The 19,416-nt window shown below is 41.0% G+C and overlaps 1 protein-coding gene across 2 annotated transcripts; it reads left to right on the plus strand.

The window, feature by feature from the left end:
* Nucleotides 1-9,413: 9,413 nt before the first annotated feature.
* Nucleotides 9,414-19,133, plus strand: HNRNPU (heterogeneous nuclear ribonucleoprotein U). 2 transcript variants are annotated; one of them, XM_052653699.1, is made up of 14 exons: nt 9,414-10,327; nt 11,162-11,273; nt 11,355-11,428; nt 13,332-13,471; nt 14,033-14,132; nt 14,479-14,591; nt 14,911-15,174; nt 15,331-15,450; nt 15,776-15,904; nt 15,994-16,162; nt 16,416-16,670; nt 16,932-17,116; nt 17,476-17,547; nt 18,020-19,133. In XM_052653699.1, exons 1-14 carry the CDS (start codon nt 9,637-9,639, stop codon nt 18,071-18,073), a joined length of 2,478 nt encoding a protein of 825 aa, XP_052509659.1. In that variant the 5' UTR covers nt 9,414-9,636; the 3' UTR covers nt 18,074-19,133. The 2 variants fall into 2 exon arrangements, with proteins under 2 accessions (XP_052509659.1, XP_052509660.1); XM_052653700.1 differs by having other exon boundaries at nt 9,415-10,270.
* The last annotated feature ends 283 nt before the right edge of the window (nt 19,134-19,416 follow it).

A 19,416-nucleotide genomic window follows, 5' to 3' on the forward strand; every position in this document is an offset into this window, starting at 1 on the left:
CCAAACTCAATACACACCGCTATTGCAGCGCTTTTGTAATATACTACTCCTGTAATGTAATTATTGGTTTGCCTGTCTCTTTCTCCTGTACTGTAATGTACAGAATGTGTACATATTGCACACTATTTGTACACATAGTATACATACTATACACTATGAAATCCTGCTAGAATCAGAGTGTATCATTTCTGACTTGAAACTCCAATGCTTCAAACTTACTGATGCAGGAAAGGGCTTGGCATGGAAGTCAGGCACCCCTGATTTGATGTCTTAACTTTACCACTCACTGAACTTGTCAAGTGCCTTAATCCCTCTGTTTTTCAGTTTCCATATCTATAAATTGAGACAAATAATTGCCATATTATGAGATTACTATGAGGATTAGAGATATTTTGTATAAAATGCCAAGTACAGTGACTGGTACATAACCAGGCACTCAATAACTGGCAGTTGATATCACAAATAAATGAATCAAGAAAAATACTGCAGACTTAAAAGATGACCCATCTGAAATATGCTTGTGTGAACCAAAGTGAAAACAGTGAAAAGGAAGAAAGGTTATATAAACACAGAGTATAAACATAGCATCTAGGCAATTAGGACAATGTGGAAAATGCTTTTGATTTGATTTTTTTCCCCTTAAACTCCTGACAGCTTTTTAAAAAAATTGAGATATAGCTGACATATGATATTATTTTAGTTTCAGATGCACAACATGATTTGATATTAGTGTAAATGTTTGATATTTGTATTTAAAATGATCATCGCAATAAGTCTAGCTAACATCCATCACCATACGCAGTTAACAAAAAAAAATTTTTTCTTGCGATGAGAATGTTTAGCATCTACTCTTTTAGCAACTTTCCAATATATAATACGGTATTATTAACTATAGTTGCCATGCTATATTTTATATCCCCAGGGCTTATTTATTCTTCTGACAGTTTTTAGTGAAAGACTTACTTATCAGCTGGCAGAAATCTGCAAATAATAGGCAGCTCTGTATATAAAATAATGAATATGATGAAAAAAAAGTGAAAGTGTTAATCACTCAGTTGTGTCTGACTCTGTGACCCCATGGACTGTAGCCTGCCAAGATCCTCTATCCATGGAATTCTTCAGGCAAGAAGCAAGAACAGTGTAGTGTTCCCTTCTCCAGGGAATCTTCTCGACCCAGGGAACAAACCCAGGTCTTCTGCACTGCAGGCAGGTTCTTTACTGTCTGAGCCCCCAGGAAAGCCCATTATTGCTAATTACTGCTTACTTGTCATACAGCTGACTTCTTGAAGGTGTATGTGAGCTTTTGTTTCATTTTTGCACGTGTGAATATTTGTGGGTGGTCAAGTGTTACAGACCTATACCATGGGAACTCTATAGCTCGGTGGTTGGTCAACATGGCTGAATCCCCATGAAACAGCTGTGCTAGTATAACAGCCTGGTTATAGCTTGTATTTATCCCCAAGCTGCAAACTCCTGGAGGCTGAGGACTGTATTATTCATGTATGTTTTCCCTGAACATAGTATAGAACTTGGTATGTAGTAGGTGTTTAATAAATATTTATTAAGTAGATCAAAGGATGAATTGGGAGGTTTACTACCCATGTGTATGTTTATAAATGTATGATATATTTATACATACACATATACGCACACTTTCACTCTGATTCCTGGGGTCAGCTTTCCCTTTAGTCTGGCTTGAGCCATATGCAGACTAGGGTTTGTCCCTGGGTATAAACTTTATTTTTAAAACAGTCTATAAGCAGCTGTGTCCCAAAGAACTTTCTGTGATGATGGATATATTCTATTCTTCATTGTCCAGTATGAGACTAATGGCAACAGAACATTTGCAGTGTGGTTAAGTGATTAAGGGATCGAATTTTCAATTTTAATTTTCATTTAATTAGCTACTTGTGACAATTGTATTGGTTAACACTGGTAAATAATCTCCTATGTGTCATCTCTATGTATTTTTCCAGATCATATTCAACTGATATGTTCTGGGTTACACTTTTTTGATGGGGCTTGTATGTGGAGTTGTAAGACTTTCTTAATAGTTTAATACCACTTTCTAAATAAAGTAAAAATATTTGCTGACCATCTAGTGCTTGGCAATATTGCTGGCATTATGGAGAATACAAAGTCCCTACCTTTGTGTTGCTTCTATCTATGCTGCTGCTGCTGCTGCTGCTGCTGCTGCTAAGTCGCTTCAGTCGTGTCCGACTCTGTGCGATGCCATAGACGGCAGCCCACCAGGCTTCCCCGTCCGTGGGATTCTCCAGGCAAGAACACTGGAGTGGGTTGCCATTTCCTTCTCCAGCTTCTATCTATGAGGAAATGGAAATGGAAAGATCGAGCATTAAAACAGAAAAATGGACTACACAGCCTTGGGTATGGCTCTGCTAAACATGAGTTTAAAATCGGTTAACACAATCCTGCTTCACTACATGGAAGCAATCACACAGTATACTGTCAATGTAGAGGGTAGAGAACCTGGACATGTAAAATCTACAGGCCATAAAAAAATCTGTTTAATAGTTCTAAGAGTTTGGGATCTCTGATGGTGTTCACTAATATATGGTTTCCACAAAAAAAAATTAACTGCCAAGTGGAAAGCCAAGCTTGCGAAGAAATTTAGTTGTTATTTATTAAACAAGTGCTAGTGTTATGCCAAGAAGACTCTGCTGAATAAAAATTATTATTACAGCCTCTACTTGATTTTCTAAATAACTCTCTCTTAATTTTTATTTATTTATTTTTGGTTGTGCTGGGTCTTCGTTGCTGCATGTGGGCTTTCTCTAGTTGCGGTGATCAGAGGTTACTCTCTAGTTGCAGGGCCCAGGTTTCTCATTGTGGTGGCTTCTCTTGTTGCAGAGCATGGGTTTTAGGACACCCAGGCTTCAGTAGTTGCGGCATGTGGGCTCAGTAGTTGTGGTTCCTGGGTTCTAGAGCACAGGCCCAATAGTTGTGGCACACAGGCTTAGTTGCTCCTGGGCACATGGTATCTTCCTGGATCAGGGATCAAACCCATGTCTCCTGCAGGCAGATTCTTTACCACTGAGACACCAGGGAAGCCCAATAACACTCTTTTAAATCAAGAATCCTTCAGTTTGAGTCAGGGTTGCAATGCAGTTCACACATTTTTAAGGGATATTTTTTATTTCCGAGTTCCTTTCTTGTTCCCCAGTGCAATGCCATGCTGTCTGTGAATGTGGAGGGAAGACACTGCACAGGTGCTGGAAAAGTCAAGTTCCTCTCCCTACCCTCAAGGAACTTAAGTGAAGAAGTGAAGTGAAGTTGCTCAGTTGTGTCTGACTCTTTGCAACCCCATGGACTGTAGCCTATCAGGCTCTTCCATCCATGGGATTTTCCAGGCAAGAGTGCTGGAGTGGATTGCCATTTCCTTTTCCAAGGGATCTTCCCAACCCAGGAATCGAACCCAGGTCTCCCGAATTGCAGGCAGATGCTTTACCGTCTGAGCCACCAGGGTATAACAAGGAACTCAGACTAACTTCAAATCAGATGATCATATCACAGGTAGAAGGTGGGAACTTATGAGGTCATAATTACTTTAGACTTTCGTCGTATTCTTGACCGTGGTTCAGGATGGTGCAAATATTTTCTTCCTCTTTTTAAATCAGGTACTGTGATACTGGCCAGTCACTGGTAAGGTATAATGGTGTACTCTTTCAATAAACTCCTCATTGTCCAACCTGCCTGTATTAGATAAATTTTGCTAAATATTAATCACTGTTCACCTGGTAAATAGTCACCTGGTAAATAGTTCACCTGGTAAATCAGAAAAAGCCTGATATCTGATTATGAACTACATGAGTCCAGTTTTCCTATAGGTTTCTAATGGGCACATCTTATTCTACAAACGTTATATAATGTGTGTGAAGACAGATTCATAACATTAAAGACAAGATAGCACCTACAGAAACCACTTATTTATTTGTTGTCACAGAAATAAAGTTTATTGGAAAACCCATCAAGAAATTTCTTTTTTCTCTATGAAAATACTCAGTATAAGAAATGGGATCTTGGAAGCAACATGACCAAGAAAATACAGTCTGAGGTCTGAAAGATATCAATACCTTTGATAATAGATGACAGTCACCTGCCCAAATGAACCAAATGGCGCTCAGCCAAATAGCCATAACAAATTTCTTGATTTTCTTTCCATTAAGATGAAAGGTAGGTTGCCCATATCTAGGTGATCTGATCTGCCTCATTGTCTAATAAATATACTGAGGCAAGTGAATGCTGAAGAGATAGCTTCCATATTATCACCAGACACTGAGGGAAACAGCCATCTGTCAGCAGCAGCTTGGGATGGAGGACTCATCCCAGGGCTGAGTGAAGGATATGAGGTTGAGGGTCTCCAGGCCTAGGGTGGGCTGGGAGGAGTGGAGCAGGAAGCAGGTGGGCACACAGGGCCAAGGAATGTGGCATGGTGGGGAGCAGCTGTCACAGCAGGTTGGCTCCGGTAACCAAACTGCATGCGGGCAGGTGCTGGGCAGGCTGAGTCCACATAGGCAGCGTTTATCAGAGGAGCAGATGGTGGTGACGGTGCCAGTGGGGGACACTGCAGCAGCAATGGGAGGCACAGAAAGCCATGGCGGTGGGAATCTGGTTTGCTTTTGGAGAAACCCTTTACTTTAACCTCTTAGCCTATTGAGGTATCCAGGTTTAAAGTATTGGGTTGGCCAAAAAGCTCGTTTGAGTTTTTCCATATAAATGGGAATATTTTGTATCATTTAAAATTTAAAGGCTGTGATACACTAGTTTAAATTTCATGTCTGCTAATTAATTATGAAATGCTTCAAGACTCTAATGCAAAGTTTTGAATGTAACAAGTAAAACTTGAATATGAATAATCAATATTCCAAAGTTTAATAGTGCTCCTCCATGGACAGTGTGGAGTCAGCAAACAGGAGACTCACAGAAGTTTCTCTCTAGAGGGACTCTACGAATCTTCCAGTCTGGTCTGCTTCATTTACAGATGAGGAAACAAACATCCAGAGAGATGGTGCAATTTGCCAAAGGTCCCCCAGCTGGTTACAGTGACAGTACCATGCCCAGAAGCGAAGCCTGCACCCTCCTATCCAGACTTCATTTCACTATGAACAATTCATTGACAGTTTACACAATATGTATAATTTCCTAAATAAGATTTAGCAATTCAACTCCAGATTTTCTTAAGCTCATTAAATTGCTCAAAGTAGCTAATGAAGACTAACCTATACTGAGCTCTTCCTGTGCTTCCAGTCCTGTCCTCAGAGTTTAGACTATCTCAATGCATTTTCCCAACAACCTCATAAGGCAGGTATCATTTTAGATGTAAATATCCTCAGGCACAGAGAGATACATAGCTTGTGCAAGATCAGTTCAGTTCAGTTCAGTCGCTCAGTCGTGTCCGACTCTTTGCGACCCCATGAATCGCAGCACGCCAGGCCTCCCTGTCCATCACCATCTCCCGGAGTTCACTCAGACTCACATCCATCAAGTCCATGATGCCATCCAGCCGTCTCATCCTCGGTCGTCCCCTTCTCCTCCTGCCCCCAATCCCTCCCAGCATCAGAGTTTTTTCAGCCAACATGCTATCTAACTGGGACCGCAGCCCATGTCTGTCTGATATTTATGTTTGTATTTTTAACCAGAATTTGAAACATCCTCCCTTCCTACTGTGCATTTCTGTTAGTCTATATGAAAGTGTACTAATTCTTAGTAATTTGTAGGTACTTGTAACTTCTCACATTTTTGTAAGAAGATTGAAAAATGTATCGCAGTGTGTTTCTTGCTTCTTTTATTAAATTGGCATTGATTTTCTATACCAAAAAAAAAAAAAAGACGTACATGAAATAGCATCTTGAGTCCACTGAATCTAGCATTCCTGCCAGTTCTTATCTCTTCACTAGTAACAACCCTTCAGTATCTTCCTTCTCACTGGAGGCAGAAGCCAAAGTCCTTACAAAACCACTGACAAGGCTGCTGGCAATCTGCACCTCCCCTCAACTCCCTGCCTATCTTCCCCCTCAGGGCTACTTACTGTTCCCTCCACCTCTTTGAGATATTTACTCAAATGTTACCTTACTTCTTAGGCTCCCCAGACTACCCCATTTATAACTGAAAAACTCCCCCAACCCCAGCATACTTTGCCCCTGTCCTGTTTTACATTTCCCTGCCATACTTGTTACTTTCTCTATTTTAACTTATTGGCTAATCATCCCTAAGAGAATGAAGGCATAATTACATAGTTCACTGCTGTATTCCTAGTGCTTGTCTTAAGAGAAGGTGCTAAAAAATATTTGCTGAGTGAACTTAATGACAAACTATATTCAGGTATGTGCCTTTGTTTCAACTTCAAAATGTAAGCTACATATTCTGAGCACCCTAACTCTGTAATGCCCTGTCATAGATCTACTACCTATGGGCAATTCACTAATCATTTTGTTTTTTTACTGTTGAAATTAATTTTCCCCCTCTTCCACTCTGTATTCTTAGTGGTCTCCAGGATTTCAAAAAGGGGGAATATCAAATTTTTGATAGATCCCTCAGCAATTTAGAGAAAGTGATCTGTACTTTAACTGGTCTCTGTAGAACAGAACTATCATGACAGCATTAAAAATATAAGAAGAAAAACTATTAGGAAAGTGAAGTCACTATTTGTATTTTCAAGTGGTAAAATAAAATATTGCTTGTAAAAAGGACAAACAGCAAGATGATGGCTCTTTGAGCATTTGTTGTTGTTGTCTAGTTGATAACCCGTGTCTGATTCTTTGCGACCCCGTCTACTGTAGCTCCCAAGCCCCTCTGTCTATGGGATTTCCCAGGCAAGAACACTGGAGTGGGTTGCCATTTCTTTCTCCAGGGGATCTTCCCAACCCAGGGACTGAACCCCTGTCTGCTGCATTGGCTGGCTGGTTCTTTTTGAGCATTTATAAAAGGTTTTTCTGTTGAACGTTGTCTCGGAAAGCCCAGGGTAATGAAAGAAGCCTGGGGTGGGAGGAGGACCTGGGTTCTTGGGCCATGTAATGAGCAGACTGAGGATGATCTTTGTGATACAAAGCTCTTGACAAAGCCATAACAAAGCCATGACATTTTCTCATGCCCATCTAAAGTTATTCAGTTCAGTTTAGTCATTCAGTCGTGTCCGACTCTTTGTGACCCCATGGACTGCACACGCCAGGCCTCCCTGTCCATCACCAATTCCCAGAGTTTACCCAAACTCAAGTCGATTGAGTCAGTGATGCCATCCAACCATCTCATCCTCTATCATCCCCTTCTCCTCCTGCCCTCAATCCTTCCCAGCATCAGGGTCTTTTCAAATGAGTCAGCTCTTCACATCAGGTGGCCAATTATTGGAGTTTCAGCTTCAACATTACTCCTTCCAATGAACATTCAGGACTGATCTCCTTTAGGATGGACTGGTTGGATCTCCTTGCAGTCCAAGGGACTCTCAAGAGTCTTCTCCAACATCACAGTTCAAAAGCATCAATTCTTCTGTGGTCAGCTTTCTTTATAATCCAACTCTCACATCCATACATGACTACTGGAAAAACCATAGCCTTGACTAGACGGACTTTTGTTGGCAAAGTAATGTCTCTGCTTTTTAATAAGCTGTCTAAGTTGGTCATAACTCTTCTTCCAAGGAGTATCTAAAGTTATATTTCATGTTTATTTTTACAATTGATTTAACATACCAAGAGTAATTGTTATAAATTGATATTTAGGTATATAAACTTTATTTTCACAATTTAGTTTTTCCCTGGTAAACAGAAATTGCTTTCATGTCTCTAACATTTAAATATGAAGTCATATCTAAGGACACATAAACTTAAATGATCACCATAATTACTATATTTAATTCTGATTCATTAGGGGACTAATTACTTATTTTGTGAACATGGAAGACCCCCTGCAATTCTTTCCCCATTTTGAACAAGGGCAAAGAACCTGAAAAGTTCAAATTTCAGTTTGCTACTTGTTTGTAAGCTCTAAGGATATTATAACCAAAGGCTAAAATGAGTTTTTGGCAGGGTTTGGAAGTTCCTATTTTGGGTGCTATCCCTCTGCCTCCATCAGCTTGAACTGAGAATTACTGGTACTATACATAATCCATTAATTTCAACTCAAATCATTTCACAAATGTTAATATTTCATCTTCATCTATGACGGCACTGTAAAATACAAGATTCTTAAAAGCCATTGAAGAGAACTTAAAAAATAAAATTTATTAAACTGTACTATGGGAGAAAGTTAAATGTGTATTTTTCTAAATTTTGAATTAAAATTGGGATAGCCTTGTGCCAGCTAAAGCATGAAGCAATATAGTTGAGCTTAGACTAGACTAGACCACTGGCTAGCCACTGTGCAGATTCTCTGGGGTTTGTGACATTCATGTCTATCACATATCTAAATTCTGGAAAACTGGAAGAACATTAACACACCTCTTAATTTAGTAAAAGGAAAAATTAAACTTCTAAGACACACCAAAATCACATTTCTCTTTGAGAGTGATATTTTTCTTTTCACAAAATCACAGCCTTTTATTTTTTCATTAGCTTTTATTAGAGCTTTGGCATAATTTTGTCAAAAGTATATCCACAGGAATAGAATCAAAGTGTGTGACCTAGCTGGGGTCTTATCCTCATTGTTAGTTAAGGGGACTTCATAACTGCATGACCAGGTCCTAAATTGGACAGAATAAACCTTACAGGAGGTCTGTCTTCTTGGTAGATGTAAACAAAACACAGAAATGCAATTCTGAGACTAACTTCTTTGGCTATTAGTACCATAACAAGGCCTGTAAAGTCCGCTTTGCAGTATGGAGTGTAAGCCACTCTTCAAATATAAGCATGATCTCCCAAACCCTGCATCAGAGGTCATGGGAGAGACAAAAGAAAGGCCCTTCCTGAGTCTAAAATTCAACTCCCAAGTTAGGATTCAGGAAAATTAAACCAATTATTAAGCAGAAGAAAATCTCCTGCGTATAATGACTGTCAGCTTGTACAAATCAAATCAAAATTTTAAGGGTTCTAAGCAAATAGCTGGAGAAACAGATAAGATAAATCTAAAATGGAAGAAGAGGTGGCGGATTCCAGCTGAAACTACCAAGTTGAAGATGAAAGCATTTGGGTAGAAGCAGCCTCCTGGCCGAAAGGCAAAGAACATAAACGAATATTGCCACCAAAGGGCTGGAAAGGCCAATAGAGGCTGCAGCGGGTCGGTTTAACTGAAGGCGGTTTCCACCTCCTCCATTAGCTGGGCCCCAATTGGAAGCGCAGTGCGCGGCGCCGCGCTCCCGGCCCGCCGCTCGGGCGGGGCGGGGTGGGGAGAGCGCGGGCGCTCTGCCGGCGCAGAGGCGGGGCGGCTATATTACGTGCGCGGTGCCGCCCCTGCGAGAGGACGTTGCGTGCTCGCTCGCGCCAGGCGAGTCTCCGCGTCTCCCTCGCGAACTCGGTGAAAGGAATTGGCGCCGTTCGACACCAGGCGGATCCGCTCTGCAGCACGAACCCACCTCCAGCCGCAGCCGCAGCCGCCGCCCGGGCCGAGGAGCAGCCGCAGCCGCCGCCAGTGGCCGAGTGAGCGGAGCCGAGTTTGAGCCAGCGCCTAGCGGTGAATCGGGGCCTCACCATGAGTTCCTCGCCTGTTAATGTGAAAAAGCTGAAGGTGTCGGAGCTGAAGGAGGAGCTCAAGAAGCGGCGCCTGTCCGACAAGGGCCTCAAGGCCGAGCTCATGGAGCGTCTCCAGGCCGCGCTGGACGACGAGGAGGCCGGGGGCCGCCCCGCCATGGAGCCCGGGAACGGCAGCCTAGACCTGGGCGGGGATTCCGCCGGGCGCTCGGGAGCAGGCCTCGAGCAGGAGGCCGCGGCCGGCGGCGACGACGACGAGGAGGAAGAGGAGGAGGAGGAGGAAGGGATCGCCGCCTTGGATGGCGACCAGATGGAGCTCGGGGAGGAGAACGGCGCCGCGGGGGCGGCCGACTCGGGCCCGATGGAGGAGGAAGAGGCCGCCTCGGAGGACGAGAACGGCGACGACCAGGGCTTCCAGGAAGGGGAGGATGAGCTCGGCGAAGAGGAGGAAGGCGCGGGCGACGAGAACGGGCACGGGGAGCAGCAGCCTCAACCGCCGGCGGCGCCGCAGCAACAACCCCAGCAGCAGCGCGGGGCCGCCAAGGAGGCCGCGGGGAAGAGCAGCGGCCCCACGTCGCTGTTCGCGGTGACGGTGGCGCCGCCCGGGGCGAGGCAGGGCCAGCAGCAGGCGGGAGGTAAGAAGAAGGCGGAAGGCGGCGGAGGCGGCGGTCGCCCCGGGGCTCCGGCGGCGGGTGAGTGCTGCGTGGTTGGTTGCGCGCGGCGGGAGGCCCGCGCGGGGTGGGGACCGTGCCCAGGCCTGCCGGAGCCCCGCAGGGGGGGAGGAAGGAAACCCGCCGCGGGAGGGAGCACCCCCGGGGGCTGGGGACTGCTGGAAGGGGGCGGGCGGGGCGCGGGGAATCCCGGGTTAGGCGTGAGGTCGCGGCTCGGTGTGTGACGGTGGTGGCGGCGCCTCCATTATGTGCCTGGAGAGCCGGGGTGGGGAGGGGGGAGGCTGCAGCTGCCGCTGGAGGGGGAGGAGCCGCGGAGGCGCCGTCGCGCTGCGTGCGCGCGGTGCGGGCACATGTCTCGGGGGGAGGGGAGGCCCGGGGCCCCGGCGGCGCGCCGTGGCGGCTCCGGGCCGCGGTATTGTGCAAGGCGCGCCGGGCTCGGGTGACGTCACTTCCGGCGGGCGGGGCGGGGTCGGGCGGGGCCCGCGGCGAGCAGTACAATGCGGCCGCGGGGAGCGCGGGCCCGGCTGGGGGGAGGGGAGGGCGAGCGGGGCGCTTCGGCCCCTCCCCCTTTCCTGAACACTCTCTGGGGTACACGTGGGCTCCGGGCCTGGGCCGCGCTAAATTTTCATGTGCTTTCTGGAATATACGAGTGAACTGGCAAAATTAGCAATGTCCTTAGACTGCGTCACTGAATCCAAACCGATTCCAAGGAGATTGTTTGAATTCGCAATTGAGTCGTTGATTGAAATCACAATGTACAAGTCGAGTTTTAGGGAACCTCCAACAAGAAAGGGATTTTCTGCTTGTTGTGGCGGCGTGCCGTGGTGTCTTATACAGCGGTGTCATGTGTTGTAGGAGACGGCAAAACAGAACAGAAAGGCGGAGATAAAAAGAGAGGTGTTAAAAGACCTCGAGAAGATCATGGCCGTGGCTATTTTGAGTACATTGAAGAGAACAAGTATAGCAGGTAGAGATGCTAACCTAGTTTTGGCACCTGTTCATTATTCTTTGGGGAAGGTTGTATCAGGAGATAATTCTGTCTTTTCAGAGCCAAATCTCCTCAGCCACCTGTTGAAGAAGAAGATGAACACTTCGACGACACAGTGGTTTGTCTTGATACTTGTAAGTGAAGCTGTTTCTTCCCCCTTCCTCCCTCAAGTTATCAAATATGGTTTTTGGTTGCAAAATGTCAGAAAACTTAATGCGTATAAAGGGTTCTTTTAAAATTGGAAAGATGTTGGCTTTTATTCAGATTCTGGTCACTTAATTTAGTCCAGCAGTTATATTGATAGTTTTAGAGGCTCCAGCAATTTGATAATTTTTTGGTATGATATTAAAATTCTCATTTGTAGGAATGTGAAATGAATGCCAATATTTGACTGTCTAGCTAATGGAAACTTGTAAGACTACCTATAATTTCTCCCTGTAGGGTCTACAGTAAAAGTAATATATTTTTGTGTGTGTGTGGAATTATGTTAAGTGAGCTACTTGGGCTAGTTAAGTATTTATTAATGACTTTCCCATTAGCACATCACTATATTCCCTATTCTAAAAGATTGTAATATTACTTTCTCAATAACTGCTCTTTTGTTCTCAATTCCAGTTCAGTAGCTGCTGCTTTAACCTAAGTTGGTTTCTTCCAAAGACCTGGGGCAGCAGCAGTGGGCTATCACTGGGCCACTAGCTTTCTTCAGCAGCGAATGGTATCAATGGCAGCGCTGTAAATACTGCTACTTTACCCAGTTGGGTTGCAATTGAGTATGAGGAAGTATTGCAAACCTCTAAATGGGCCTTGGCAGTCAGATTCCTCATTTTTCTCACATACAAAGTCATTGATTTAGTATTTTGATCAGAAAGTACAATTTTGTGATAAACAGAAAAAAGGGTAGAAATAATTGCCTAGAGGTAAGGTGTCATCCTGTAGATCTAAGGAGTTGAATCTTAGATTCTCCTGTTTTGGAATACATATTTAGATGTGTATGGTAGTGTAAATGTAAGTTTCTTTATTACATACTGTTTACATATAGTCAATGTAGTGGAGTCTTTTATTTTGAACTGTATGTGGAAGAGTAGTTGAATGTTTTATGTTTAGTTGCTTATAATTGGCGAGCTATGAAGCAATGGTTTAGGAAGATAATGCTGTTATAAAAGGCTTTTTAGCTCATCAAGGGATACCAGTTTAAGTGCATTATTGGGTTCAAGTATAATTTGTTGAACATTGTATCAGAAATGTAAAGAGCAAAGCTTATGTAAGGAATTCCAGACTGTAGGTTTAATTTCATCTCTCCAGTAAAACTTAGGAAACTAGCTTTCTTAATTTAGTGTTGCTTCCACTGAGAACTCAGAAGGTGCATGCTAATGAGCCAGTGACCCAAAGGTAGCTAGGTTAAAGTCGTTTTGGATTTGGATTACTCCAAAGTGTGTAATCCCCCATTCTTATTAACAGGCATATCTGGGGAAAGGGGACCTAAAATGCTGTAGTAGTAACAGCATTGATGACCAGGTTTGTATTGTATAGACTGAGATTGCCTTCTTAACAAGTTTTAGCGAAGAGTTTAAGATCTAGAACCCCTGTAAAGTGAGGATCAACAGCTCATACTCTTTACTTTAAAATACTTGGTCATGGCCTCCCTTCAGTTTTATTGTGGCACTGGTAAATTCTACCTGGTCTGGCATGCTTCACTTTGATTTCCTGCTATCCTCTACTGCTTGCCTCTAAATCAAGGTAAAGAGCAGAGCAGGTATGTATGAATGTCACATTGTCTTGATTATTTTATATACTTAAAGTACACATATGCTAAACCTTAATATTTGTTAGTTGCATAGGTAGTGTACGCTTCAGTTCATGATTTGGCAAGAATGACTTGGTGGGAGTGGGGTTTAAACTGAAAATTAGAACAGCATCTGTAAAAATGTAGTATGCAGCATTCAGAAATATGTGAAAATTTAATAACAGCTTTGTCTACATGACAGATGTTTATAGTGGATATCAAAAGAAATAATATGGCATTTGATATAATTGCAGATAATTGTGATCTACATTTTAAAATATCAAGAGATCGCCTCAGTGCTTCTTCCCTTACCATGGAGAGTTTTGCTTTTCTTTGGGCTGGAGGAAGGGCATCTTATGGTGTGTCAAAAGGCAAAGTCTGTTTTGAGATGAAGGTAAAAGTAGTTTCGTGATGTTCTTTTTTTCTTAAGCTTCATGAGGTTTTTGCCTGTTATTAGATATCAGTGGAACTTCTATTTTTTTCAAGTTTCTGTGGGTTACAAGAGGGACTAACCCTGTGTTTTATAGTAGTTGAAGATGTTTGTTATATTAGAAGCTGCCATGTAGATAGAGCCAGCATAATTTTTATTTAGGGTGTTCATTTTTTATCAGGCACTTGAAAGGCCCACCAAAGGTTTGAAAAAATTTGGTTAGGCTCCAGTTTTTGTTCTGAGGAAAACATGTTAAAGAATAAAGTTTAGTTGGTTTTGAAGTATTGAGAATATATAATTTCAACATTTTCTTTTAAATGTGACTCAACCAAGTAAATTTTCAGCTTCAAGTTATAAGCCCTTAATTTTTGAATTTCTTAAAAATGTTGGGGGGAGCGTAAAGTTGGTGTGTGTCTGTACTTAGTAGCTGAAGAAGAATTAGCCCATTGCCCAAATGAAATAAACTAGGGTTGATTAAGTGGTTTATTTTCCTTGGTTCACAGTTTGTTTATCTTTGACTTTCAGGTTACAGAGAAGATCCCAGTGAGGCATTTATATACGAAAGATATTGATATACATGAAGTTCGGATTGGGTGGTCACTAACCACAAGTGGAATGTTGCTTGGTAAAGTTTGCATTTGAGTATCTTGGTACTCATGAGTGTTTAGTGTTTGATTTCAGTAGTTAGCAGGCATTCTAAACTTTTTGCCTGTTTTTTAGAGATGAATAATAGTAACATGAGCATAGGCTAAATTTTGGCTTTTCTTTCTTTATAGTTAATTGGTTTGTGGCTGATGGTTCAAATAGAATGTTATGTCATGCAATTTGTCAACTAGTTAAATAACCACCTAGCTTTTTTTTATATCTAGTATAAAGTCAGTATAGTATATTCTTAAACCCTACATCTTGAAAAAATAATGGGTCGGTTTATTTTGGAGAGTTGATTTAATGAAAGTTAATTATTTTCTTAGGTGAAGAAGAATTTTCTTATGGGTATTCTCTAAAAGGAATAAAAACATGCAACTGTGAGACTGAAGATTATGGAGAGAAGTTTGATGAAAATGATGTGATTACATGTTTTGCTGTAAGTCACAGCTAAATTTGTATGTAAATGGCAAGTTATTAGACAAGATTATTTTAAAGTTATATCAATATCAACTTTCAGTTACTGATTCATTTTGACTGAAAACTTAATATGAAGTTGATCCCAAAATCTAGTCTTTTTGGATAGTATTAATTTCTGTTTGTGGACATAGGTGTTTTAATTGTTCACACCAAGCTATTTAAACATACAACCTAAATATCCACAAGATAAGCTTTACTCCTAGGTTTTTTTTTTTTTTTTTTAAGAAGTGTTACAAGAAGCATATTAAAACCCATTAATTTTTCTCTCCAATTAACAGAACTTTGAAAGTGATGAAGTAGAACTCTCTTATGCAAAGAATGGACAAGATCTTGGCATTGCCTTCAAAATCAGTAAGGAAGTTCTTGCTGGACGACCACTCTTCCCACATGTTCTGTGCCACAACTGTGCAGTTGAATTTAATTTTGGTCAGAAGGAAAAGCCATATTTTCCAATACCTGAAGACTATACTTTTATCCAGAATGTCCCCTTGGAGGATCGAGTTAGAGGACCAAAGGGGCCTGAAGAGAAGAAAGATTGTGAAGTAAGTCACTAGAAAAAAATTTTTTTGAAGCTTGGCTAAAGTTCTGTTTAATTTACTGCTGTACTTGTTCCCATTAAAAGGCTGTGGAAGTTCAAATGTGTAAACTGGGCTTTTGTGTATTTAAAAAAAATATTTAAACAGTTTTTTCCATTGTAGGTGGTTATGATGATTGGCTTGCCAGGAGCTGGAAAAACTACCTGGGTTACTAAACATGCAGCAGAAAATCCTGGTAAATACAACATTCTTGGAACAAACACCATAATGGATAAAATGATGGTAAGTAAAATGGGCTTGATTTCAGCATTTTTAAAAGACTAGAAGGTATTCTAGGTAATACTTTCGTTTTTATCCATTTTGTTTAGTATTTTAGAGAGATGAGTTTGGACAGTTAAATGTTTATGTAAGTAGGTGCTTCACCTCTAAGGTAAACTGCTTTCTTTCCAGTGACTAGACTCCATTTTCTGTAGAAGTTTTTTTAACTCAATTATCCAGTAGATAAAGATGAGTTGATTGGCATTGGGTGGTGTTACAGGATAAAATGTCCTTACTTGTAGCATTGAGGAAGGGCAATGTTTAAATTTATTTTCAATTTTAAAAAAAGGTGGCAGGTTTTAAGAAGCAAATGGCAGATACTGGAAAACTGAACACGCTGTTGCAGAGAGCTCCACAGTGTCTTGGAAAGTTTATTGAGATTGCTGCCCGTAAGAAGCGAAATTTCATTTTGGATCAGGTAAGCTGTAACTTTGAAGTTGAAAAAACTGATAATTGTAGAATTAATGTTTGAGGTTATAAACTTTTTTTTTTCTCTTTTTCTGAAAGACAAATGTGTCTGCTGCTGCCCAGAGGAGAAAAATGTGCCTCTTTGCAGGCTTCCAACGAAAAGCTGTTGTAGTTTGCCCGAAAGATGAAGACTATAAGCAAAGAACACAGAAGAAAGCAGAAGTAGAGGGAAAAGATCTACCAGAACATGCAGTTCTCAAAATGAAAGGCATGAAGTTCTATTACATTAAATATCCTATGATTTGTATCTGTTAACTTAATGTCAGTAATAACTTTCAAGAGTTAAATTAACTGTAAATGAACATATATATTTAACTTGTGTTTGTAAGAAAATGTAATTACAATATGACTAGGTGTTGTGTGTTTTGTAAGAATTAACAGCTGATTGAGAGTATTGGGCTTTAGGGTTGTGAATGTGTATGTAGTGGGTTTGTAGGTTAATATGATTTTGTGTTTTGCAGGAAACTTTACTCTGCCAGAAGTAGCTGAGTGCTTTGATGAAATAACCTATGTTGAACTTCAGAAGGAAGAAGCCCAGAAACTTTTGGAGCAATATAAAGAAGAAAGCAAAAAGGCTCTTCCACCGGAAAAGAAACAGAACACAGGCTCAAAGAAGAGCAATAAAAATAAGAGCGGCAAGAACCAGTTTAACAGAGGCGGTGGCCATAGAGGACGCGGTGGATTCAATATGCGTGGTGGAAATTTCAGAGGAGGAGGCAAGTTATGTTGAGTATTATTTGGTCCAAGGTTGAAACAAATGGTATACTTCTAGTTTGGGTCTATATGTTACTTAGCTGAATTTAACATGGGAAGCTTTTGATCTGCATTATCTGAGCTGTCTTAGTAAGCATGTCTAGGTTATGTTTGAATGGTTAAACATTTTTCTCCTGAAATGAAGGAATGGTCCAAAAGAACCCTAAGTCTCATGTAAAGAAGGCAGAAACACACTACTAAATGAGGTGTTTCTTGTTTTCTAGCTCCTGGGAATCGTGGTGGATATAACAGGAGGGGCAGTATGCCACAGAGAGGAGGTGGCGGTGGTGGCAGCGGTGGCATTGGCTATCCGTACCCTCGTGGCCCTGTCTTTCCCAGCCGCGGCGGCTACTCAAACAGAGGAAACTACAACAGAGGGGGAATGCCTAACAGAGGGAACTACAACCAGGTAACCATTTAAGATCTCTGCAGACGCCGATTCTCTCTATAATTTAGTGTGAAAGGTTAAATATGATGGGCAACCTCAGTTAAGAATACAGTGTATATGCATAATTATGATAAAACGCGTAAAATTCATTAATGTTAATTTTTAGGCGCATTAACTGCTAGTAGGTGCAAGTCAGGTGTGATGTCTCTTAGTGAATAAGTTAATCACCTGAAAGGAAACCCAGCAGAGTGCTCAGAGGTTCATGGTTGACTGCCCATCCATCCGTTTCTGCAGCTGTGTCCCCTCTTTTCCCTCTGCCCCTTAGATAAACCTAGCAACTTGTGTTCTGAGTTCTTGAAAGATTTTTTTCTTTTTTGTAGAACTTCAGAGGACGAGGAAACAATCGTGGCTACAAAAATCAATCTCAGGGCTACAACCAGTGGCAGCAGGGTGTAAGTAATTCCTTATGTGCTTTTATGTATATTTAATTGTATTTTGAATTCATAAGAATCAATCTTGAAAAAAGATCTTGTCCAGGGATCGAAGTGTTTATAAATAAGTATTACAGGGCAAGCTGTGAGCTGTATTGCAGTTGTAGCTGTATACTATCTTTTGAAGGCGAGATAGGTTGGAGTTTGCTGTAACTTCATATTTTTTAATAAAGTAATATTTAATTCATACGGTTTTTTTTTTTTTACTGATAGCTTTAATTGTATAAACTAACCGAAGTCGTAATGTGTTTCCTTTTGTAATGTGTATTGATAATGGGATGTTAATACTAACTAAATCTGGCTTGATAAATCAGAGGAATGACAGGTATAAATTTGTTTCCAGCAATTACTCTGAATTAGATTGTCATTTCCTAAAAGCAATTTGAGTGGCTTATTGATGTTTTTTCTTTAAAAAAAAAATTTTCTCTTACAGCAATTCTGGGGTCAGAAGCCATGGAGTCAGCATTATCACCAAGGATATTATTGAATACCCAAATAAAACGAACTGATACATATTTCTCCAAAACCTTCACAAGAAGTCGACTGTTTTCTTTAGTAGGCTAACTTTTTAAACATTCCACAAGAGGAAGTGCCTGCGGGTTCCTTTTTTAGAAGCTTTGTGGGTTGATTTTTTTTCTTTTCTTTTTTGTACATTTTTAATTGCAGTTTTAAAGTGAATCGTAAGAGAACCTCAGCATTGTGCACGATAAGAGAATGTGTCAGTATTTCAGGGTTCTACATTTTATCTGTAAAATGTGACTTTTTTTTTTATCACAACAAAAGTAAAATGTTGCTTTGTACCTGGTGTCTTTTATTAAGAATTTACTCCCCCCCATTTCTCACAGAGATAACAGTCGGGAGTCATTGTCACAATATAATAGAAATGTTAGCAACCAGATTCATGTAAGGACTTAGTGGTCCTCATGAATTGCATAAGACTCTGTACTGCTCATATTACACTCCATCCTCTCTGTAGTTTGCTGAGTAGTGGAGGGGTAAGCTAAATAGTAGTTATTGACGGTAACTGGGAAGGCTCTTTCTTTTTAAGTAACGATGGAATTGGCATATTTGGGAATGAAGATAAAATTTGGAACGAAGATAGAGAAGATGGAGTGTATGTAGAAGGGCTGTTAAAAAATGTAAAACTTGGTTGCATTATTTGTGGAGGCTCAAACTTGTGAAGGTTTAAGTACCATAATTTTTCCATTTGTTCTGCATTTTGATTCTGAAAAGAAAGCTGGCTTTGCCCATTTCTTATTAAAAAAACTTGTTGTAAATCCAGTTGTCTAATGGGATCTATATGAAGTTAGCTATGTCTGTATGCCCTTCTCCCACAAAATACTGTATAACTAGTGTGCTTGTAGTAGTTAACTCCACCATCTTTGTAAGCTAATGAAATTGTGAGTCACCCATTTATATCTTAATTTTTAATCATGTCAGTTCTTGAATGGGTATCTCCTTAGCCTGCTGATTTCTTTTTCTTTCTAAAGAAAGTGGGTGGAGAAATTAATTTAGACGTTTGTTTGCAATAAAAAGAATTCATTTTACTCTTGTTTTGGGATTCTCGCCATCAAGGTTCAAAATCCCTTTATGAAACTCCCAAGAGGAGAAAATTTAAGTGTGTGCTTTCTGGACAGCTTATTCTTTACTCTGCACTTGGAACATTTAGGTTTTAAAAACTTAAATGTATATTGACAATTGACTTAAAATTATGAAGTTGAACTCTTCCCTTCCCCTCCCCCCTGATGACTTTAAACATTTAATGAGGGGAAAAGGTACTGGCTGGGAGAAGTTAACACTCAGTTTACCATCTTTACAAAATGCTAATGG

Source organism: Budorcas taxicolor, chromosome 16, assembly GCF_023091745.1.
Source record: "Budorcas taxicolor isolate Tak-1 chromosome 16, Takin1.1, whole genome shotgun sequence".
NCBI lineage: Eukaryota > Metazoa > Chordata > Mammalia > Artiodactyla > Bovidae > Budorcas > Budorcas taxicolor.